This window comes from Leucoraja erinacea, chromosome 6 (genome assembly GCF_028641065.1).
Source record: "Leucoraja erinacea ecotype New England chromosome 6, Leri_hhj_1, whole genome shotgun sequence".
Lineage (NCBI taxonomy): Eukaryota > Metazoa > Chordata > Chondrichthyes > Rajiformes > Rajidae > Leucoraja > Leucoraja erinaceus.
The window spans coordinates 54,927,621-54,951,686 of NC_073382.1; the positions used below are offsets into that span (position 1 = coordinate 54,927,621).

Below are 24,066 nucleotides of genomic sequence, written 5' to 3' on the forward strand. Positions count from 1 at the left end.
TCAAAGTTTTTCAAAAAAAGCCAAACAAAAAAATTTCATGCAGAAGTTAGACTGTGTAATATATTATTATTTTTAAATACCACTGCAGTATCATTCTGCAATTCTGATGCAAGATACCAGAAATACCTTTATTTTCACACCGCAGGACAGATGGACTGGTCCAAAAGGCAGACGGATTAGATTTGAAAAGACTAAAGTTAAACCCTAAAAATAAGAATCGGTGCATAAGTGTCTAGATGCAATTAGATAACAAGAAAACGAAGAATCTTTTTCAAATGCAAAGTAAAACCCTATTATCCTCCTCACACTTAATATACTTAAAAAACATTAAAATAAAGTAATTTGCTAATTTCCATAATGCTTTAAATAATTTAGAATATTGTTAAACCCTATAAATTAGCAAATTAGAAACATTAATAACCAAAATTAGTCAGTTAACTCAGACTGGTAAATACAGCAGATTGCCAATATTTCTGAATGGTAAAAGGAAAATGCTTTGATTCTCAAAGTTCAAATCCCTGTTCTCTTATCCTACCAGATCTGAGGAAATTTTAATGTAATCCTTCCATTTGACAACACAAGTGTATGCAATCATAAAGCCTGCACACAAATACTCGCTATCAGAAGAAATGCAAGAAAGGTAGAACCATTGAGAACCTGAATTTGATTGCGTTGGAAATAGTGTGCAACAGTACCAAAAGAACACTGAATTTCTGGAGATACATAGATGGACAATGAATGATCGAGAGCAACCATCACACGGAATTGAACACATTGAGATTCTTTTTAATGGGATTATAAAAATAAATAGTTTTTATAATCCAAGGGTGGACGTGGGGAAACTTTATGCACATGACCATGTAGAACACGATAACCTCCAAACAATTAGGATAAAATAAATTAAGAATGTTCTTATACAAAGGAATGGTGAAATTGGGAAGACTTTGCCACATGAAGTGGATGATAGCATTTAGAAAAAGTTGAGACAAGCATTAGATAACTTGGAGGTTAGATAAGATGAGGCCAAGTGTGTGATGTTGACAAGAAGGGAATACGGAGATTTCCTTCCTAGAGCACAGGATGATTGTACTATAACAAGTTGCAAGAAATATGATGTGTCCACAAGAGGAAAAAACATGATCAAGGACAGTTTCGGAAATAGGAACACGTCTTTTGGTGCTCACATTAGACTATATTCAAAAGCTATGCTGACAAGTAAAAAAATATTTGTGCTAGCAGAGCAACTTACCAGTTTGTGGTCTGTTAAATGGAGTGTGTTTGGATTTATCCCCAGTTGCAAAAGCAGTTTCCAAGCATTCTGTTGAGTTTGAAGACAACAAGCTGGCCATTGAACACTTCGACAAAGATGCAGCTGCTTTACGAAAATCAAATCCGCCACTAGTGATATCCTGTAGTTTATTCTTAATAGCAGACGGGTCACTTTGTACTTGGTCTCTTGAGGCAGATTCTGTGCTTTTAAAACTGAAACCAAACAAGGATCCAGTTGCTGAATTACCAAAAGTGAAAGGCCTCTCGTTCTCATTGCTGAAGATGGATTTCAAATCAGATCCAAATAGAAATTTTACTGGAGGTGATTCTGTCAAGCTGGTACTTGCTGACTTGACTGCAATACTGGGACTTGAAACACAAGTACTTGTTTGCTCTGTTGTTTCCTTAATAGTTTCTTCCAGCATTGACACTGGAATTTTACAACAAGGAGATTCCCTTGGTGTAGTTTCTCTTGAGGATAATGGTGTGACTAATGTTCCTTGTTCTTGAGCCTTCTTGGCTTCTTCAAAGAGGTCTCTGAAAGAGCTAGCAACTTCTTGCTGCTTGAAACGAACAGCTAATTGTTCCACCTTTGCAACATCATCTGCAAAATCCATTACACTCCAAATAAAGGCTTTTTCAGTTCCTTTCATGGGCTCCATTTTTATGTCGGGTGTTAGCCAGTGATTGGCACAAATTTTTAACACCTGATCCCTTCTCATAACTATCCGAACTTTTTTGGAATCATAATTTTGTAAGATTTTCAGGTCCCCTATTCCTCTTTCTTTCCACTGTCCCATTTCTTTGTCATAGCGGTAAAGTTTAGCTCTGTGACAAAAGATAACTTGCTCATTTTCCTCTCCTGTTGATACATCAATCAAATCAGGTAATGGAATAACTGGCTCAAAATGCTGAGCATCCTTCTCCTCCTCTGGCCCAAATTCTGAATCTTCATCTGTACCTAGAGACAACCCACTCTGGTTCAGTTTAGGAGATTTTAATGGACTCAAGCTTGGCTGGAAATTAAAGTTAAATCCAGATGCTGAATCACCAAAGCGGAAAAGATTTTTCCTCACAGGACTGATAGTGTCAGGAGATCCATATGCAGTGCTAGATACACTTGTATCCAAAGCTTCCTCACGTAGATCATAATTATCCCATTCTAACGTTGGTCCAGTACTTTCAGAATGAGGTTTAATTACTAAGGCGGAGATGCTGCTGTTTTCAGATATGGAACTCAACATTAGATTCCCTTCATCTTTCACACTTCTTTTCTCATCTTTCAAAAAGTGTTTTAGGTCTTTTAAACCACTTTTCATTTCTTCAGCTTTTTGTATTAGTCGAGCAGTCTTGCCATTGTCCAATAGTTTATGAGGAGTTTGTAGTGGTATATCTAACAGTAATCTTTGGAATTCTTCAAATTTGTCCTTAAAATCTTCAGCCAGCTCTGGAGTCTTAAACTTTGCAGCTAGCTGCTCTGGCTTTGCCTCACCATCTGAGAAGTCACTAGCCAACCACATCCAAGCCCTATCAGAGCCCATTAATGGTTTGAGATTCATAGTGGTAGTGATCCAATGATTTGCACACACTTTGAAAACTTGCTCCCGACGCATTATTATTCGAAGCCGGCCATTGGCTTTGTTTTGGAGAACTTTGAGGTTTCCAACACCCCGTTCTTTCCACTGGCTGATTTCTGTATCAAACCTAAATAGCTTAACTCTCTGTGAATAAAGGTCCGTTTCATCTTCTTCACCAGTAATAAGATCTACTTTTTCAGGCATGAGAACCACAGGGTCAAAATGAATATTATCTCCCTCATCAGTTTTGTACAGTTCATCATCTTCATCATCTACAGAAGCAGCCTTTATACTTCTTGCTGCAAACAGCTGCCGACCCACTCCTTCAAAACCTTTGAAATGAGGATCTTTTTGGCCAAATTGAAATCCCTTATCTGCAGTTTTTGCTAAATCAGCAAAGGTGGAGGTGCTCGTATCTTTACCAATAATAAAATCTTGACCTTGGCTTGAAATATCAGATGCTGGAACTTGGTCTCCATCAGAATCTGAAGTGATTCTCTCCCTTTCTTTTTGTTCCGCGAAGGCTTTTAAAAAGAGTGCAGCTGATCCTTGCTGACTACCTTTATTACATGTATCTGGCAACCCAAATGTGAAGCCACCACCTGAACTAGGTGAAGAAAATGCAAATGTAGAACTGGAAAATGCTGTTGAAGACTGAGATGATGTCCCAACCTTGAAGGCTGTAGAGTCATTAACATCATGGCCAAATTTAATGCCACTTGCAGGAAAGTTTAGTTTGAATCCCATTTCAGGTGCATCTAATTTAGGACAAATACCACCAAGAGCAGTAGCAGTTTTTGAAATTCCTGCAGTTTTATTGTTGGGGTTGGTTTCCTGACAGGCAATGCAGTTTGTCGCTGTTGAATTATTTCTCACATAACAAGTGGCACAATCCCACTGTCCGTCCTTTTTGGAAAAGAATCCATCAAATGCTTCCTGTGTGGATGTGCATGGCCTTTCACTGTAAACTGGCTGGACAGCTGAAGGAACAACTGGGATTTTGCTGCCAGGTTTGAGTTCCTGACAGCATACACATTTTGTCACTTCCATTTCATTACTCGCATAACAACTTTGACAATACCACTGTTTTTTGGCAATTAATCCTTCTAATGTGCCTTGTGTTAACGTGGGTGTTCTCTCACTGAAGGCTGACGGGCCAGATGAAGTAGTAATAGGAACTTTGCCATTAGCTTTGGGCGTCTGAAAACATGCAGATTTTGTGTCATTATTAGGAAATTTGTCACCAAAACCTATTGGTTTGGAAAAAGCTGTAATCTTCTCAGTTCCTTCAACTGTATTTCCATTTTGCAGCAAGGTTTGTGAAGTAAAGGGCAAGCTTTGTTTTCGATTAGTAGCACCAAATCCAGAATCTTCAGTAGACTTAACAGTACCCAAGTTAACCTCATCAGACTTTATTTTGATTCCTATTTTCTGTTCTTGACCCAACAGACTGCTTGATTTTAATTTCTGACCTTTAACCAAGTTTTGTGCTTCTTCAAATTTGGTTTTAAACAATGCAGCCTCATCAGTTGTTTTAAAACGAACAGCAAGTTGCTCCGGTACTGGCTTTTCATCAGAATAATCTAATGCATACCAGACCCATGACTTATCAGAACCTGCATTAGGTTTTAACTTCATATCGGCTGTTATGTAATGATTTGCACAGATCTTAAGAACCTGATCTCGTCTCATTAGGAGCCGGATTTTGCCAGATGTCCTATGTTGTAGCAGTTTTATGTACCCAATGCCTCGTTCCTTCCATTCTTTGGTTTCTGTGTCAAAACGGAAGAGTTTTGCTCTGTTGGAAAACAGTGGTTCCTCATCTTCTTCTCCAGTTTTAACATCTACTTTATCAGGAAGAGGTATAACTGGATCAAAATGTGGTCCATCTTCTTCATCTAGTACACTGTTTTGTTCATTTCGACCATCTTTGTCTTCTGCATTATTGCCAGAAGTTGCCACCTTACCAGTATTCTTGAAAGAAAATACCTGGTTACTCAATACATTGTTGAATGTATTTTTGTTTTGCTTTTGTGCTAGATAGCTATTAAAAGAGCCCTGCTCTCCATGGGAAAAGGAGCTCTCTTGACTGTGCATTCCCTGTGCAGACATTTGACCTAGATGCAAATCATTTTTTACACCTCTACCCGCAGTTAAAATTCCTCGGAGACTATCACTGGCAGACGATGGGGGTGTCTGGGTTTTCGTATGTGGTGAGGAAAATGTAAAATCTCCCTCATTATTCTTGAAATTTGAGTTAAATTTAAATGTTGTTGTGGGTGTTGAGTGCAATGGTGCAGAAACCAATGAATTCTTTGTAGCTTCATTTTGCATCTGTTGATTAGGTGTTCCAAACCTTCCTTTAGTTTCTGTAGGTTTCATTAGGCGCACTTCTGCAGGTGGTTTGGTGAAGTAACCAGGCTCTGGCAAAGGTGGATTTGTATTTGTTTGTGGAACGCCGTGATTGTAGAAGTCTTCACCAAATGGTGAAGGCAGCCCAGTTGCAGGAGATTCAAAACGCAGCTGTGGCCCATACACGTCCTGTGAATAAATACATGCCGAATTGGTTTGAATAGGGGGTGTATGAGCTTGCTGTTGGTATCCATACATAGACTGCTGTGGGGGAATCCGACCAATTCCATATGCAGGCTGTTTTAAAAGAGAGAAAAAAAAATGTTAAACTGCCAATACATATACACATCCAAACTAAGAAAATCACTCTGGGTACCTTAGTTGGAGCCACGTTGGTAGCAGCTCTAAGAAGATATTGGGAATTGTATGCAGGAGATTGATTGTAGAAAACCGTTGATCCTGAGGTAGCAACTAAGAGATTATGTTAGTTTGTACCATTTATCTAAATGTCTCACTAGCAAAAAAAATATTCATATCACTCATTCTTTTAAAGGATATTCATATTACTTTCCGTAAACCATAGTTTAAACGATATGAAAACAAGCATTACCATGAATTTGTAACTTAACGTTAATCAGTTTTAATTTAGTAATAACTCTTAATTGATCTAAAATAATCAAAACTGAAACACCAGTTTACTTTGGTAAAAAGCAATTGCATATTATCAAAATGTAAAACTTGCTAATTATATTTAATTTAAGGGATAGGATTGCAAAATTAGTAACAATTTAAATAATCACCTCTTTAACGCTAAGCTACATAAAGGGATCTGGGGGGGTCCTTGTTCATCAGTCAATGAAAGCAAGCATGCAAGTACAGCAGGCAGTGAAGAAAGCGAATGGCATGTTGGCCTTCATAACAAGTTGATGATTTAGGAGCAGAGAGATACTTCTGCAGTTGTACAGGGCCCTAGTGAGACCACACCTGGAGTATTGTGTGCAGTTTTGGTCCCCTAATTTAAGGATGAACATTCTTGCTATTGGGAGTGTAGCATAGATTTACAAGGTTAATTCTCGGGATGGCGGGTCTGTCATATGCTGAGAGAATGGAGCGGCTGGAATTTAGAAGGATGAGGGGGATCTTATTGAAACATATATTAAGGGTTTGGACACGCTAGAGGCAGGAAACAAGTTCCCGATGTTGGTGGAGTCCAGAACCAATTTAAGTTTAAGAATAAGGGATAAGCCATTTAGAACAGAGATGAGGAAACACTTTTTCACACAGAGAGTTGCGAGTCTGTGGAATTCTGCGGTGGATGGTTCTCTGGTTACTTTCAAGAGAGAGCTAGATAGGGCTCTTAAAGATAGCGAGTCAGGGGATATAGGGAAAAGGCAGGAATGGGGTACTGATTGTGGATGATCAGCCATGATCACATTGAATGGCGGTGCTGGCTCGAGGGGCCGAATGGCTTAATCCTGCACCTATTGTCCATTGTCTACATAGCTAATCGCTAAATATGTACAACAGCAAATGAATAACGTTCTGCATTGATAACTAATTTTAAATCAAGCTAGACAAACACAGTCAACTTTATTCTGGCATGGAATGAAAGTTCCCCTGCTCTCCTTAAAAGCAAACCTTAGATTTCATCCCTGCATTATATGGCATTCTTTTATTAGTCAGCTTTATATTTACCTGTTAAGGGTGCACCCTGAAAACTTTGTACTCCTTGATAATTTTCAGCACACGAATCATAATTATCTGTGTGCCATTGGGAGCGTGGGGATTCTGTTGTATTTGAACTGTTCACTTTAAGCTCACGCACTTCACCCTGGAACATTTTGAACAAAGATAAAATTGTGTGCATCTTCCCTCGTTACTTTAAAATATACATAATTTTAATACAGACAAAAAGATTGACGAAGATCAGATTAATGTTAATGATTCAAAGTGCACTTCCTAAAAGGGAGACTAACATTTTCTTCAATTTCATTTAATATAAATAATGCAATGTATTCTCATTAATTCTGAAAGAGATATGCTACTCTAAATTCACTTGAATCAGAAGTAGTTTCTTTCTGATCATAAAAACATCCTAACTGGAATGACATTCCGTCGGTCTCCATTTGCGACGATATTACTTAAATTTACACTGACAATTTTCAGAATGCCTCTTGCATTAATGAACTAAATATACACATTTCACAAACTGTTGGATAACTTCAAAATTTGCCTGCCACTTAGCAGATCACAATTTAATTTAGTGACAATATGCAAACAGGCCCCTCAGCCCACCGAGTCCATGTCGAACATCAAATCACCACTCCACACTAGTTCTATGTTACTTTCGTATCCACTCCCTACAGATATGGGACCTTTTTACAGAGGCCAATTAAATTACATACCCACATGTCTTTGGGATGTGGGTGGAAACTGGAACACCCGTAGGAAACTCACGGTCACAGGGAAAATGTGCAAACTCATACTAAATACATTTACCTAGACACATTAATTCATCATGAAAGCTCGTTAACTGCATTTTATGAAAAAAATGTTTTTAATGTTTTAATGATGAAAAATATTACTCAGTGCCCACTAGAGTGCCATTTACAAAGAAAGCCTTTCCCCCATTTTTCCACATTATGAATTCTACTTCAATGCAGCTAACTTACCTTCAGTTGTTCCACTTGTTGGCAAAGCATCTGCAGCAAATGTTTTTGATCTTCAGCCCAGCGAGGTGGAGTCTTTGGAGACCACTGAAGAAAGATCACCAATTAAGTTCACACCAATTTATTTTGCTATCCCATTTACAGTGTAGTTCATACTTCAACAGGAATTTATTTTAGGCATTTAGAGAAATCCTGTTCAAACCAATACTTATGTCCTCCCATGTAGCAAAATATCAAGTCCCTAGAAGTGTACTATTTCATATTTCCTATCACAAATGAAGATGGCCATTTGCCCATGAAGCTTATGCCACCTCTCAGAGCAAGCCCAGCATTCCGTCAACCCCACTTCTCTGTAATCTAGTCACCTTCATGCTCACTAGCATACTGTATCTACTCCACCAGTCTTCTCTACCTATACCTGGGCAATTTACAGTAGACAATTAACATACTAACCAGCACATTTCTGGGATGTACGAGAAAGACAAAAGCACGCAGGGAAACCCCATGCAGTTCTGGGAGGTGCAAATTCCACAAACTGAATTGACGGTCAGTATGAAACACAGGTGGTTGGAGCCGTTTGGCAGCAGCACTAAGTTACTGTGCTACTCCATGAAACTGCAAATATCATTAATAATTGTATTTAAGAAGGTACTGCAGATGCTGGAAAATCGAAGGCAGACAAAAATGCTGGAGAAACTCAGCGGGTGACGCAGCATCTATGGAGCGAAGGAAATAGGCGACGTTTCGGGACGAGACCCTTCTTCAGACTGATGCGAGGGTGCGGGGGGTGGGAAGAAGAAAGGAAGAGGGCTGAGGGAGAGCTGGGAAGGGGAGGAGAAAGCAGGGACTACCTGAAATTGGAGGTCAATGTTCATACGCTGGGGTGTAAACTGCCCAAGCGAATTATGATGTGCTGCTCCTCCAATTTACGATGGGCCTCATTCTGGCCATGGAGACTCCGCCCTTGTTAAGAGTGGGGGGGATGGGGAGTGAGAGCAGAGTAGAGCAGGGAATTGAAGGCAATATCTCCAAGTTTGCGGATGACACTAAGCTGGGGGGCAGTGTTAGCTGTGAGGAGGATGCTAGGAGACTGCAAGGTGACTTGGATAGACTGGGTGAGTGGGCAAATGTTTGGCAGATGCAGTATAATGTGGATAAATGTGAGGTTATCCATTTTGGTGGCAAAAACGGGAAAGCAGACTATTATCTAAATGGTAGCCGATTGGGAAAGAGGGAGATGCAGCGAGACCTGGGTGTCATGGTACACCAGTCATTGAAGGTAGGCATGCATGTGCAGCAGGCAGTAAAGAAAGCGAATGGTATGTTAGCTTTCATTGCAAAAGGATTTGAGTATAGGAGCAGGGAGGTTCTACTGCAGTTGTACAGGGTCTTGGTGAGACCACACCTGGAGTATTGCGTACAGTTTTGGTCTCCAAATCTGAGGAAGGACATTATTGCCATAGAGGGAGTGCAGAGACGGTTCACCAGACTGATTCCTGGGATGTCAGGACTGTCTTATGAAGAAAGACTGGATAGACTTGGTTTATACTCTCTAGAATTTAGGAGATTGAGAGGGGATCTTATAGAAACTTACAAAATTCTTAAGGGGTTGGACAGGCTAGATGCAGGAAGATTGTTCCCGATGTTAGGGAAGTCCAGGACAAGGGGTCACAGCTTAAGGATAAGGGGGAAATCCTTTAAAACCGAGATGAGAAGAACTTTTTTCACACAGAGAGTGGTGAATCTCTGGAACTCTCTGCCACAGAGGGTAGTTGAGGCCAGTTCTTTGGCTATATTTAAGAGGGAGTTAGATGTGGCCCTTGTGGCTAAGGGGATCAGGGGGTATGGAGAGAAGGCAGGTACGGGATACTGAGTTGGATGATCAGCCATGATCATATTGAATGGCGGTGCAGGCTCGAAGGGCCGAATGGCCTACTCCTGCACCTAATTTCTATGCTTCTATGCTTCTACGGGGTATAGAAGAGACCCTGGTGAAAGCCTCATCTATAATAGAAGAGGGGAGCCCCCGTTCCCTGAAGAATGAGGATACCTCCGATGCCCTGGTTTAGAACACCTCATCCTGGGTGCAGATGCGGCATAGACAGAGGAATTGGCAGTAGGGGATGGAGTCCTTACGGGATGCAGGGTGGGAAGAAGTGTAGTCCAGATAGTCATGGGAGTCAGAGTCCGAGTAGATGTTGCTCAGTAGTCTATCACTTGCGACGGAGATAATGAGGTCTAGAAATGGCAGGGAAATGTCGGAAATGGTCCAGGTGTATTTAAGTGCCAGATGGAAGTTAGTGGTGAAATGGATTAAGTCAGTGAGTTGTGTATGGGCGCAGGAGTTAGCACCAATGCAGTCATGGATGTAGCGGAGGTAGAGTTCGGGGATAGGGCCATTGTACGCCTCGACCAAAATTGTTCGAAGTACGCCTCGACCAAAATTGTTCGAACTACCCTACAAAGAGGCAGGCATAGCTAGGACCTCCCCCCCTTGACTGCATTCAACGAACCAAACAGTCTTTCCTGGTGCGGCAGAGGTTCACCTGCACCTCCTCCAACCTCATCTATTGCACCCGCTGCTCTAGGTGTCAGCTGCTCTACATCGGTGAGACCAAGCGTAGGCTTGGCGATCGCTTCGCCCAACACCACCACTCGGTTCGCAATAACCAAACTGATTTCCCGGTGACTCAGCAATTCAACTCCCCCTCCCTTTCCGAATCCCACCTTTCTGTCCTGGGCCTCCTCCATGGCCAGAGTGAGGCCCACCGTAAATTGGAGGAGCAGCACCTCATATTTCGCTTGGCAGTATGGGATGGAGTCCTTAGTTCGTTTAGTTTATAGCCCAGCGGTATGAACATTGAATTCTCCAATTTCATGCAGTCCCTGTTTTCTCATCTCCTTCCCAGCTCTCCCTCAGCCCACTGCCTCTGCCTCTTCCCGCCCCCCCACCCTCATATTAATAATTGTGTAATCATTTCTATATCTATTTTAAGGCAAAGCATCAACGAGCAAGGAACTCTGCTTTGATGCCTTATCAAATTAGTGAAAAACAATCAATGTGATAGCCTTTGTTTTTGAGTACAAGCCCAAAACTGAAATAGACATAATTAATCTGGGAGCATGTACTTGTTCCCAAGTACGTAACCAGAAATGATTGGGGAGCAGGAGAGAAACGAACAGAATAATAGAATTACACTTACCAGACAAGTATTAACATTATTTTCCTACTAAATCTAAGAGGAAGCTTATAGCATTTATCATTTGCAGCAGGTTCAAAATAATTCGAAAATATAACTTACCTTGTAACTTTTGCTTGGCGACGGACTAAGTTTTATTGGAGATACGGTAGAATGGTTTACTGGTATCATCTCCGGAGAAGTGCCATTTTCAGCTGTCTCGGATAATTCATTTATTTCTTCTCCATGATCAAGCTCGTAATCGTTGTATTCATGAAGATGCTGATTTACCAATTCCAGCATTTCTTTTACTGCATCTACTGGTACAGGCAACTAGTAAAAATAAATAATTAAACTGAAGTAATTGAACCAAAGGACAAGGTTGGCTGCAACAAGGTGAGAATTGGAAGGGGAGATATGGATGAAAAACATTTCAGCAACAGATGGAAATTAGACAACCCGTGAAGAACTGCCAATTATGAAAACAATAATTGGAGACTGGACTACATGAAGATTAGAGACAGCACCCTGCAGATGGAAGCCCCAAGGAGTTTAGAGATGAGCATACATGGTATTAAGGTGTTGAAGGCAGCACTGTATTCAATGAATAATCTCCCGACATAAACTAGCGATGTTACAATACCTACCTTCAGCTGCGCTGCAGTTCTGCCACTGGGAGTGTGCGCGACTGGTACCTTTGGGGGGGGGGGGGGGGGGGGGATTAAAATCCAGTTTTGTACTGCCTATCGGAGGCGGATTTCCTCGGGCTGCTAGCTGATGAAGAAAAATCGATCGGACTTCCGTTTGCGGTTTATTTATTTTTTTAATTTGCTGGACAATTTAATAATTGAATTTAAATAAAAAGCGACTTCTAACGCCCTCAATGCCTACAACGTGACGGATCGCAAGAACGGGACGAAACAAAGGGTAAGTCGTCTATTTTACATATAATCTTGCTTCTAGGGTTGGCTTTAATCTAATTTTACGTTGCGAAAATGTTATATGGGCCTCATACGAACCACCAGTGTATTTCCTGCTGATATGGGGTTCAAATCTACCGTAATTGCAACGTTCCAATCGATCGCGTTCCAGAAGCAAGATTATTAAAATGTTCTTTTTTTTGGACAATCATATCATAAGCCGTCTAAATTGTCTATATTGTGCATAATTCTCTCTCCATGATCATTATTTTTAAACTAAATATTCACAACAGTTTTAGTCACATGTATTGTGAAAAAAATAATAATTTTGATTATATTGAGAGGATGTTTCTGGATTAATTTATGGGAATTAAACATTAAATTCCTTCCATCTGGCATATAAATTAATGACAGTGAGATTTAAAAGTCATGTTATATTGTGAATTCTTGTGTGATGGGATTAGTTTGTTATTTGGATACTTAGGCTATTTAAAAAATATACCCTTTCTAAAGAAATGTAATCTACAGGACATTCTTAATGGGAAAGTAGTAGGCAGAAAGGCATGTCATACGTGGTTTGAAGAGCAAAAACTTGTAGTTTACAATGCCAAATTTGAAAAGTTGAGGAAAAACAAGGTGTAGAGTTGCTTATTGGTTACAATCTGAGGAGTATGATGATGCTACTGATTATGATATGCCAATGTACCAGCTAGCAACTGATCTTCTCCATAAAGACGGTCTATTGCTAGAAATTGTCATTTATTTACCTATCTGTTATGGACTTACAGCATATAATACAATAATATTAAAGTTCTGATCTTGAGAATATCGCATTTTTGAATTTTCAAGGCAATCTGGGTGTTTATTACTATTTCCGTCACAATGGTCAATTTTGTAATTAGCTACAATCAGTTAATTAATTATATGCTTTAATTTCAGGTCATCCGAGTAAGATGTTTTATATTTGTTTCAGAATGCTTCAATATATAATAACTGAAAATTTCATTCAGTTTTCTTAATTTTTAAGAAAGTTATGGGCTTTTGACTTTCCTCGATCACAGCTTTTGTGTTAAGTCGGTGGAAAAGCAATGGGGAACAAGATGCTAATGTCAGAGTATGAAAATGGCCATAGCTTTTTTAATACTGAAGATATGAAAGGGAATTAGGTGTCCAATTAAACTTCTTTTCATGCTTTATCTGATGGGATAAATTGCAGACTTGATTTTTTAAATTTCAAAATTTTAGAACATTGCTACATAAATATTCTTATTGTGAACCAGGACTGAATGTAGTGCAAGAGAGATGGCATTCTCCATAACCATATCTTTCCTTACGTAAATTGCAAGGGGTTTGGAGTCTTGCAGATGGGGGCCATTATCAATCTTTCAAAAAGTACTTCTTTAAAGTCTTTATGGCAGCTGCTGGATGGTACTTAGGCAGTCACTTTACTTTTCTTGGGGACTGGAATGATGGAGATTTTCTTGAAGCAGATGGGAACAATGGTCAGTTTAAATGAAGGATTAAAGATGTTTAAAACACTGCGGCTAGTTAATTGGGGCACCATTTCAAATCCTTGCAGGGTCTCTATCAGGGCCAGTAACTTTCTAAGTGACTACTGAGATGAAAGAGGCAGAACCAACAAGTAATTGAGGGGGCTGGGAATAGAGATGCACTTTGTTTGCCTGTTCAAAACAGGCATAAACAGTTAAATAGACATCTACCTTACTTAAGCCTCGACAGCCAGCAGTTGTTCACTTGAGCATATCCAAATAATTACCTGTAAGATCCCCCACCAAATTTCCCCAATGCTTACCAAATGGCCATGAAATGCAATTTCAACTACTCACTAATGCCTAAATTCCCATTACATCAACAAGTTAACCCTAGAACAATTGTGAATTGTTTAAATCAATTAGTCATTGCAATAAGCATTGTGCAATTAAGGATCTAAACAATATAGCTAATATAGTTAAAAATTGAATTTCTAATATGCCAAGAATTTGCCCACAAAGATCAGTGATGCACTTACCAGCACAATACAAATCCTATTTATGTCATCGTTCACCTGTGAAATGTAATAAAAATAATTATATTAATTAATGGATACTTACATTGTCAATAGCCGCTATGTTAATTTCAGTTTCGTTCAGGACTTTTTTCAGATATTCTTTGCTGTTAATTAAACAATTTTTACATTCTTCTTGTTCATCTGGCGTCATCCCATCACCATTTTCATACTCTTCAGATCTTCTGTGAAATATCTAAAAACCAGTAAAATCATAATTATATCAACACTTGCAGACATATCTATAAATAAAATAGATAAATCCATCACTTACCATAGCAAGATGCCAATGTGCAGTGATGTTATTGATGGATTCAAAAGCAGCAATCGCCTCATCAGTTTTTCCATCAACTACATGAAGCAAGGCAAATGCAATTTCTGCTTGCCTTTCATAATTGTTAATATCATCAACCTAGAATAAACATACAGCCTTAATTTACACATTGCCAATAGCTACGATAGTGTCTAACACTCAATCACATTTTCATTTTTACATATTAAAATTTCCTTTTAGAATATAAAGTTAAAGTTAGCTAGATAGGGCTCTTAATGATAGTGGAGTCAGGGGATATGGGGGGAAGGTAGGAACGGGGTACTGATTGGAGATGATCAGCCATGATCACATTGAATGGCGGTGCTGGCACGAAGGGCCAAATGGCCTACTACTGCACCTATTGTCTATAATGTCCACCATTGTAACTGAAATTCAGATTACGTTGTAAAGAATTACCACCGTTTCAAAAACATTTAAAATAACAGAGCTGCAAAAGGGAAGATCATATACAAGTATTTCAGGAGCAAGGTATCAATGTTTAATCCGTAACTAAATCTTCCACAAAAAGCATGAGTTTCAGAGAAAACATGATGATTGATAAAAATCTAAACAGAAGTGGAATTTCAACTCCCCCAATAGAAATAGAATCAGGCAAATAAAACTTAAATCATAGAGACTAATATCATAGCTTTTACAAGTTTCTTCAGTTGTGACCTGTATTTTGAGGCATTAATATCAGAACGACACCTCCATCCCCCACCTGGAAGGACCTGAAGCCCTGTTTCTTCCTCGAACACAGAACCAGCGAATTTGCTTCTATTAACACTTTCCTCTGCCTAACAGAGCTGATCCTCACTCTCAACAACTTCTTCAAATCCTCCCACTTTTATAAAAGCAGTGTGAAGATGGGCTTCGACCCAAAATGCCACCTATTCCTTTTCTGCAGAGATGTTACCTGGGCCGCTTAGTTACTCCAGCTTTTTGTGTCTATCTTCGGAATTTCATTCTCCCATTTCGGGAGCTATGAAAACAAAACAGCATTGACTCTCAACTAATTACATAATTGTTAGGAAAAGAGAGGAGAATCTCAATGTAGTAAAACAGCAATAAAGTGTTGTATACTTGATGATGTAGGGCCATAGTGATTAAATCATTTCCAAACTTAATCAAAGCTTCTATATTTAAGAAGAAATTGTCACGTTACATCACAAGTTATAGCAAGTGCACAACACGAGACATTTCAATTCTGAGATGAAGATGAGATGGATACCTTAATTTCCTTACTATGGAAATGCATAAACAATGGATCAATAGGTTCATGAATGCTCCTTTTCTTTCTGATGCTCTGTAGTAATGGCTGAACTTTCTTCCAATAGAATACACTCCGTCCAATGTATTCCTTCTGGTCATAATATGAATTTAATCGATTTCCCTGTACAAAGAAAATAAAAAGCTTATTAGGTCGTGTATTGCTATTCCCAAAGAGATAATGACATACCAAACAAAGCAATAAATGTTGACTGTGCCTTAGCAAGCAAATAAAACAGATTTCAGGCAATCTGGTTGAAAGAGAACACAGTTGTCATGATCAATGAAATAGATCGCGAGTGCCTCAGGGGAGAGGTATGTTTTCAGTCTTTCCATCACAATTAGTCTGATGCATGTCATTTTGATTAAGGCTTCTGGTAGTGGGAAAGAGTGAGGGGAAACAGAATGAATAGTCAAACAGAAATAACAGAAAAATGCTGTGGATTTCAGAGCAACAATAAAGTACAAGAGGGCTATCAGGCACTGCTGTTTGAAATTGGAGGGGCTCAGGTCAGGTTTCTTGGCGAGCATTGTAAGGGTTAAAAACATGTTTTTGAGCAAAAATAGAGCTAAAAACATTCATGTTAGACGAGTTAGGTCATTTGGGAAAACAAACGGCTACAAAAACACAATAAGATATAGTAAACGGGTTATTCCCAGAGACAAATCGAGACTACCCCTGTGACTCATGTAATGGATCATCCTGGTTTTCAGTATCAGTATAACTGACGTTAAAATATAACTGAGTGCATGCAGATTTGGAAAGAGGCGCTGACTTATTGATTATGTAAATACATCCCATGACGTGGCTGTGTGTATATACAAATCTCCAGCAGGCAGAAGTGTGTGAAACATGTTGCTTTTATTAATGCTTTCATAAAATGTATCATTTTTATCTTTACAATATTAAAATATTCATTCTGCACTATTGACACGATACCTCAAAACCGGGTTTGTAACCATTACACTCATGTTAAAGGGCATCTTAAAGGGGCAAGGATAATATTTTTTTTTACATTTGAAAGCCATTTATAATGTTGATTTGCAGGCACAAGAAAAGGAAAGTTTTATAACTAAAAAAGCAACAGACATATCAATGATAGGATAAAGATAGAGAGGCCTTGAGGGGAAACTGGAAAGATCCAGACAAGGATATAATGGTTTATTTTGAGGACAGGATGGTTATGCAGAGGGCAGATGCAGTTAATGGACATGTAAAGAAAAGCAGTAAAGACAGTCAATGATGGACTCATTGATTGAAGTCCAAGTGCTAAATACACTTTTGGTGGAGACAAGGAGTTATTCTTATTAGTTGACCATCAATGAAAAACAAAACCGCTAGATTTATTTGCTTGAAAGATTAGCTGGTAAGTGGATTGGCAGATCAAGATGACAACAATTCATAAATATCTTCTGTTTCTTTATTTATTTATTTTTAGAGCTTACAGATGTGCTTTAGGTTTTATAACTATGTTGAGGGTAGTAAATAAATGTAATGTTTCTATTTTAACAGAATTAAATTAAATGCATTACATTAAGTATTCTGTATAACGGTACAACAAAAGCTGAATGGACATTTTCAAAAAAATACACCAATTAAGACTTACGGTGTTGACCAAGCTTTGTGCCCAGTGTATAATTAGGGCAGGTTGAAGACCATGTTTTTCTAATGCTCTCAGGGTACCAAGCTCACGTTGGATTAAGAGTCTTAGTTTAACTGATGTACCTGGTCTATAAAGAAAGATAATACAATAAAATGTCTCAATAAAACAGAATAATTGTTCACACAAAAATCTTCAATTAATTATAAAACGAATGAAATACTTACTGTGCTTTTTTGTAGATAAGGCTGTAAACAGCATCCCACCAGGCCCGTTGTCGCTCTGTATAGAGTAGTTTACTAATTGATAATGGCAGGTACTGTGGTTGGTGTAAATTGTAGTGATGAGCCGATTTATCTTGTAACTGTGTGTGACTTGAATATATCACTCCAAGAAGAAAAACCTGAAAATATTTGAATACATCAGTGACGTCCATTTTTAGTAGCACAGGTGCACAACCTTTTATCCGAAGATCCAAATAACGAAAACCTACGAATAGCGGACATTTTTTCGGTCCTTGAAGAAAGGTCCTTGAAAACGTTCACCGAGGGCGGCCCGCAGAGGTGACAGTGGAACCTCCGGTCGGTCCTCGAAGAAAGGGGAACTAAATCCACATTCATAAAAGAGAAGGTGAGGGTATATTGCGCAGGAGGGTTAATAATTGACAATATGCTGCTGCCTGCCGAGTTAAAAAGTTCCCACGGTAGACTCACGATACACAGTGTGTCGTGAGTCTTGCGTGGGAACTTTTTAAACTCAGCGTGCAGGCAGCAGCAGATTGTCGCTCCCTTCAGTTTCACCCCACCTACACCCCTCTGCTTCCCGGCCATGTGTGTGACCCCCCTCCCTCCCCTCTCCAGCTCCCCGCTCATTGCACCGGCGCGGGGGCTTTGCACTGTCTTCACGTCGGCGATGGCAGCAGCAGGTCCGTGCCAGTCACCGGAGACGTCAGAACCAATTGGACGTCGACCACCAGGCCCACCGCAAGCACGGAGAACCCAGAGACCCACAGCCAACAGCAGCCCAGCCCAGCCCCGCTCCGACTACAGAGGAACCTGGGTTGCGGATGACGGGGCGCAGCTTGGGGCGTCGTAGGGGCCCATTGGGGAGCGGGTTCCTGTTGGTCCTGTCGTCTCCGGCCACCTGCCATCCTCCGGGAATTGTACCGCCCTTGCAGGAGAGTAGGGTTGTTTGCAGTTGCAGAGGGAGGGGGCAAGGGCGGTACAGTTCTCAGTCTCAGCTCCAGTCCAGGGGGGTGGCCGGAGACGTCAGGACCAACGGGACACCGACCCCCAGGCCCACTGCAAGCACGGAGATCCCAGAGACCCACAGCCAGCAGCAACTCCAGCCCAGCCCCGCTCCAACTCCAGAGGAACACGTAGGAGCAGAAGCTGATGGTGTGCAAGGTGCGTCTTGTTCTTGGGGTGGCGGATGAGGGTGCGCAGCTCGGGCTGTGGGCAAACTGCCACTGGTCGCCGTAGCGGCCCTTTGGGGAGCAGATTCCTCTGGAGTTGGAGGGGGAGGGGAGTATTGTGCTGTTTGATCGCCCCCTGCTATCCCAGGGACAGGGAAACACAGTGGCTTTTTAGACTGGTGGGCAATCACTTCCAAAGTTCTGCCCACACAGTCAGTACACCTCTCCTACACTGCATTTCATACAAACATTTATTCTGCAAGAAAAAACTACATTGAAGACTCAAACTCGCGACCGAGTAACTGCCAGGATCGAGGCGCAAACTCGCGATTCTTGAAATCCCGAGCTTGGCCGCCCAAGGGCATGTAGCCCCGCTAGGGTGACATGAGTGCGAGAGGTGATTCAATGCTGCGGGCACATTTACAAATTCAGGAATTCATTCAACACACTGCATTTCATACAGACATTTATTCTGCAAGAAAAAACAACATTGAAGACTCAAACTCGCGACCGAGTAACTGCCGGGATCAAGGCGCAAACTCGCGACCTTGCGGATATGAGCCGAGCACTCTACCACTGAGCCAGCCATTAAAATCTACGCTGAAAAATTTCCATTCCGAAGGCCGACAAATTCTGAATTACGAAAAGTGTCTGGTCCCAAGGCTTTCGGATAAAAGGTTGTGCACCTGTACCTTGAAAACAAACATCGCTTTTTAAAAGCATACCTCAAGATCCAAAATGCAAATAGTCTCAGGAGCATTTGTGTCAAGCCGTGATGTTTCCTGGGGCAATCTAGGAAATAACTGCTTTAGCCAATTCCGGACCACAGGCAACTGTGGTGTTGAAAACTGCTGCAAACCAAGCCAGACAAGGTGCTGAAAATTTCCACCATGGAACTTAACGCAACCTAAAAAGGGTACAGATTACAAAACTAGTTTTAACTGAGAAGTACATTTATGTACTCTATGATTTAGACATAACACAGAATACATCCTTATTGTGTGCAAATGTAAACTAATTTATCGTCTGCAAAGCCTGATGTAGCATTAACTTTAGTTTTTAGCTTTAGTTTAGATACAGTGCAAGAACAGGGCCTGCGGCCCGAGTCCACGCCAACCAGCGATCCCTGTACATTAGCACTGTCCTACACACTAGAGACAATTTACAAATCTTACCGAAGACAATTAACCTACAAACATGTACGTCTTGTGGGACGAAACCGGAGCACCTGGAGAAACCCACACGGTCACAGGGGGAATGTACAAACTCCGTACAGACAACACCTGTAGTCAGGATCAAACACAGTTCTCTGGTGCTGCAAAGCAATAACTCTACCGTGCCACCCATACTAGAGAAAATTTAACCCCTTCATATGTGTGTAATTTATTTTGCAACTCCCTTTTTTCAGAAAGGGGAATAAAATAATGAAAACTATCCCAGCCACCAGGTTCTTTGTAACCAATTGTTAAAATTAAAATTGGATCGGCAAGCAACACTGGTCATTACTGTAGATAAAGTGCTGCAACATTTCAAATTTTAGAAAGTTTCTTACCATCATCCCATATTGGAAGATCATTTGCATCTGGTTGTTTTCCTGCAACATCTCGTGTGTCATCATTGGCTAGAAAAGACCTTTCAGAATTCAGCAGCCTTCCGAACAATGTTTCAATCAATGCAGTTTGGCCACTTTTGTTTGCAAAGGTTTCCACCACTTCTTTGTGAAAGTTAGGCTTTCCCTTCATTAAGTTAATTAACATGTGACCTGCACAAAAGGAATATTGTTTTGTTAAGAAGTTACAAGAATGTGAAGTAAAACATAGCAATAAATAAACTCTTGTGTGCGAAGAACACCAGCTTGTACTGAAAATAAAATCAAGGAAACCAGCATTAATGTCGATTCTGGCTCGATACTATTTTTGCTTGATCAACAGCTGTAAAATCAAGGTTCCTCCAGACTGGAATATAATAATTAACTAACATAGCTAACATTAGCTGAGTACTGAGAGTGGGCTATACTGTCCTTTAGCATTCAGTTTCAAAAGAGCTGAAACAGACTACGAGATGGAAAATGAGATGTGATAGCAGTGCTTTAAAATGGGGCACAGATTCCAGTTGTCATGGTCCCAACAGATATCCCCAAGATTACAGAAACATTTTTACTCGGTATTTGAGCAGCCAGGCACCAAATTAAGAAACAGAATTACACAATAATCTTTCAATTCTCACACAATTATCAATGTGCTTGGATTGCCTGCGATTCAGTATCCCCTTGGGATGAGCAAAGATAGCTTGCCACTTGGAATTCAGCTGGAAGCCATAGATGAGAATACAGAAAACATGGTTAGTAAATTTGCAAATGACACTAAAGTACTGTAGATGGACAAGATAGCTATCAAAAACTTCAGCAGGATCATGAGCAGTTGAGCAAGTGGGCTGAGGAATGGTTAATGGAGTTTAATGCAGATAAGTGCGAGGTGTTGCATTTTGAGACGTCAAAACCGAGCAGGACTTTCACTGTAAATGGCATGGCCTTGGGGATTGTTGTGGAGTGGAGCGATCTGGGAGTGCAGGTACCTAATGTCCTAAAAATGACATCACATTGGCCTTCATCAGTATGAGGCTATTGAGCATAGAAGTTGGGATGTTATGTTACAAGTTTTGGTTAGGCTGCATTTGGAGTATTGTGTTCAGTTTTGGTCAACCCTACTGTAGAAAGGATATTATTAAGCTGGAAAGAGTGCAGAGAAGATTTACAAGGATGTTGCTAGGACTTGAGGGCCTGAGCTATAGGAAGTGGTTGGGCAGGCTAATGGGCCTGTCCCACTTAGGCGATTTTACAGGAGACTGCCGCGACTGTCAAGTTGCCGACAGTCGCCTGAAAAACCGGCAACTGGAACGGTGATTGTCAGAATGGAACACACACACACACATCTCTTCCTTCACCAGCCCGGTATGCAGGCGGGGGACAAGGCAAGCGGGTGGAGCACTGTCTGTGAAATTCACACATGTGGCGACTGCTGTCTCCTGCAGTCGCTTAAAAAGTCGCCTAAGTGGGACAGGCCCATAAGACTTTATTCCATGGAGTGCAAACGGATGAAGGGTGATCGTGTAGAGGTGTATAAGATCGTGAGGGGAACAGCTAGGGTAACTGCAGAGTCTTATCCAGACGAGGGGAATCACGAATGTGGGGACACTGGTTTAAGGTAAGAGGGGAAAGATTTAATAGGAACCCGAGGATTTTCCACAGAGGGTGGTAGGTATAAAGAAAATGAGCTGCCAGAGAAGGCAGGTACTATAGCAGCATTTAAAATACATTTGGACAGTTACATGGATAGAAAAGATATACAGGGAAATATGGGCCTATGCAGTCAGGTGGAACGAGTGCAGATGGGGCACGAGTTGGCAAGAGCAAGTTGGGTAATTGGGCCAGTTTCGGTTGTGCATGGCTATTATCTGAGACGCGGGCAAAATTGTGAAATGTTGACACGGTCAGGGAGATTAACATGGCTCAGATTGGTGTGGGGAAAAGTTGAGGGGCAAAGGTGCTGGGAAAAAAAGATGTTGGACTTCCTTTCTATCACAACAGAGTTCAGGCAAATTGCATAACCATGAGAAAGAAAATTGTGGAGGGAGAGAAGTGGGGCGTCATGTGGAAGAAAATCTAGAATGTAAAGAATCTACAGAGAACAAAGAACAAGGAACCAATGATGGAAAATGATGGGACAAGAACATCTACATTTAGCAGGAATGGACAGTGTATAAAAAGAGTGCACCAACAAATAAGACCTGGCAAGGGAAAAATATCTCAAGATAGTGGGTCATTATCAAAGACAAATGATAAACAGCCAAAGCAGTGAAAGTGCATAATTTGATGTGTGTTTTGAGGGCAAATTTCTATTATCCAAATTATTGTAGTGCAGGGCTACTTGGTACACCAATGATATAGATGATGGAACAGAATGCAATATTTATTGTAAAGTCCCAACAAGATTTTAAGATTGCAGGAAAATCCATGCCCTAGCTATTATTAAGCCAATAAGCAATGATGAGATTATATGTCATTATAATTTTCTGTATACTGGTTGGCGCTCAGTATCCAAGACAAACAGCGACTACTTTTCATAAAGTCATCAATGCCTGCAGATTTGGAACATCCAAAAGGCTGCAAATAGTACCATACAAAACATTTTTTTTAAAGTGGATTACCCGATTGACTTTGCCTGTCTGACGCTAACCAGTTCAGCAAATCCTTGCTTATCTCTTGTGCTTTCATAGATTTTATCTTGGGTCTTGGAACCTGCAATTTAATATACACATTCATTCATATTACAGCAATATTATAAAGAAAGGCAGTAACAGAACTTAAGCCAATGGTTCAAGCCCTTCCAAACTCTGGAGAAATCTACCTGATAGGCAATCAGATAGCACAGTGCAGCAAGATCTACAATTGCTTTCCACTGGATCTCATTCTGTTGAGCCATCTTTAGAAGTAGTGTTCCAGCATGCAAATAGAGATGTCCTCTTAATTCCGTGAACGCAGCAGAAAGGTCATCCATTGTTGTGGTAATATACGATTTTGTAATGTGCATTGTATAATCAAAACTGAAATAAAATATATAGAGAGCATGGAGTTGGCATGTTTTCCTCAACAGGTAACATGATAAACAGTTTCTACAAATGAGATAAATCCCAACTCATAAATCAATAAACAGCTTGGGCTTGAAATCTGCATGAACAATCCCAGGCTTAGCTCACCAAATTGTATTATCTCATCCAGATCAGATGAAATACATTAACTTTAACCATCCCCATTGGGATACCCACACTACTGAATAAATGCAATTAACCCCTTTCTCACCATTTGCACAAATTGCAGTTTATTAACTTCATGATTACATTGTGTATTGCTAATGCTTGAATTTGACAAAAAACCATAGCCTAAAGTAATCTAATTATGAAATTACCAGAGAGAACTAAATAAAGAACGATAATTAACTAAGATTAATTTGCTGTATTAATTATTTCTAGAAAACCTCTCCTATACTCAATTTCTCTTCTATATTTTTGGCTGCTTTTAACCTTTTCCAAATCAATCCCACTCAAAGCAACGGGTCAATTTTCTATGTCAAAGGGATTATAAATGTACAAGATCCTTTGTTAAAGCATGAGCAAGATCTAAGGTTCAAATACTAAGTTAAGCTGATCTCAGCAGGGCAATATGCTATCATGCATCTGCCTTTCCTGCCCTTTGTGGAGATGCTTGTCATAAAGAATAAGAGTACAATTAGGCCATTCAGCCTATCCAGTCTACTCTGCCATCCAATCATGGCTGATCTATCTCTCCCTCCAAACCCCATTCTCCTGCCTTCTCCCCATAACCTCCGACACCCGTACTAATCAAGAATCTATCTATCATTGTCGTAAAAATATCCACTGAT

At 40.3% G+C, this 24,066-nt stretch overlaps 1 protein-coding gene across 1 annotated transcript in view; it reads right to left on the reverse strand.

The window, feature by feature from the left end:
• Window positions 1-24,066, reverse strand: part of ranbp2 (RAN binding protein 2) — a 68,540-nt gene that overhangs the window by 24,837 nt on the left and 19,637 nt on the right. The window contains exons 7-20 of the mRNA XM_055637091.1: window positions 23,035-23,230; window positions 22,835-22,925; window positions 20,181-20,390; window positions 19,354-19,535; window positions 17,442-17,617; window positions 17,221-17,344; window positions 15,576-15,737; window positions 14,306-14,443; window positions 14,078-14,227; window positions 11,170-11,379; window positions 7,871-7,954; window positions 6,894-7,029; window positions 5,575-5,669; window positions 1,250-5,495 (exon numbers count right to left, since the gene is read on the reverse strand). Of these exons, the coding sequence (XP_055493066.1) occupies window positions 1,250-5,495; window positions 5,575-5,669; window positions 6,894-7,029; window positions 7,871-7,954; window positions 11,170-11,379; window positions 14,078-14,227; window positions 14,306-14,443; window positions 15,576-15,737; window positions 17,221-17,344; window positions 17,442-17,617; window positions 19,354-19,535; window positions 20,181-20,390; window positions 22,835-22,925; window positions 23,035-23,230 (6,200 nt within the window). The remainder of the gene's footprint in view (window positions 1-1,249; window positions 5,496-5,574; window positions 5,670-6,893; window positions 7,030-7,870; window positions 7,955-11,169; window positions 11,380-14,077; window positions 14,228-14,305; window positions 14,444-15,575; window positions 15,738-17,220; window positions 17,345-17,441; window positions 17,618-19,353; window positions 19,536-20,180; window positions 20,391-22,834; window positions 22,926-23,034; window positions 23,231-24,066) is intronic.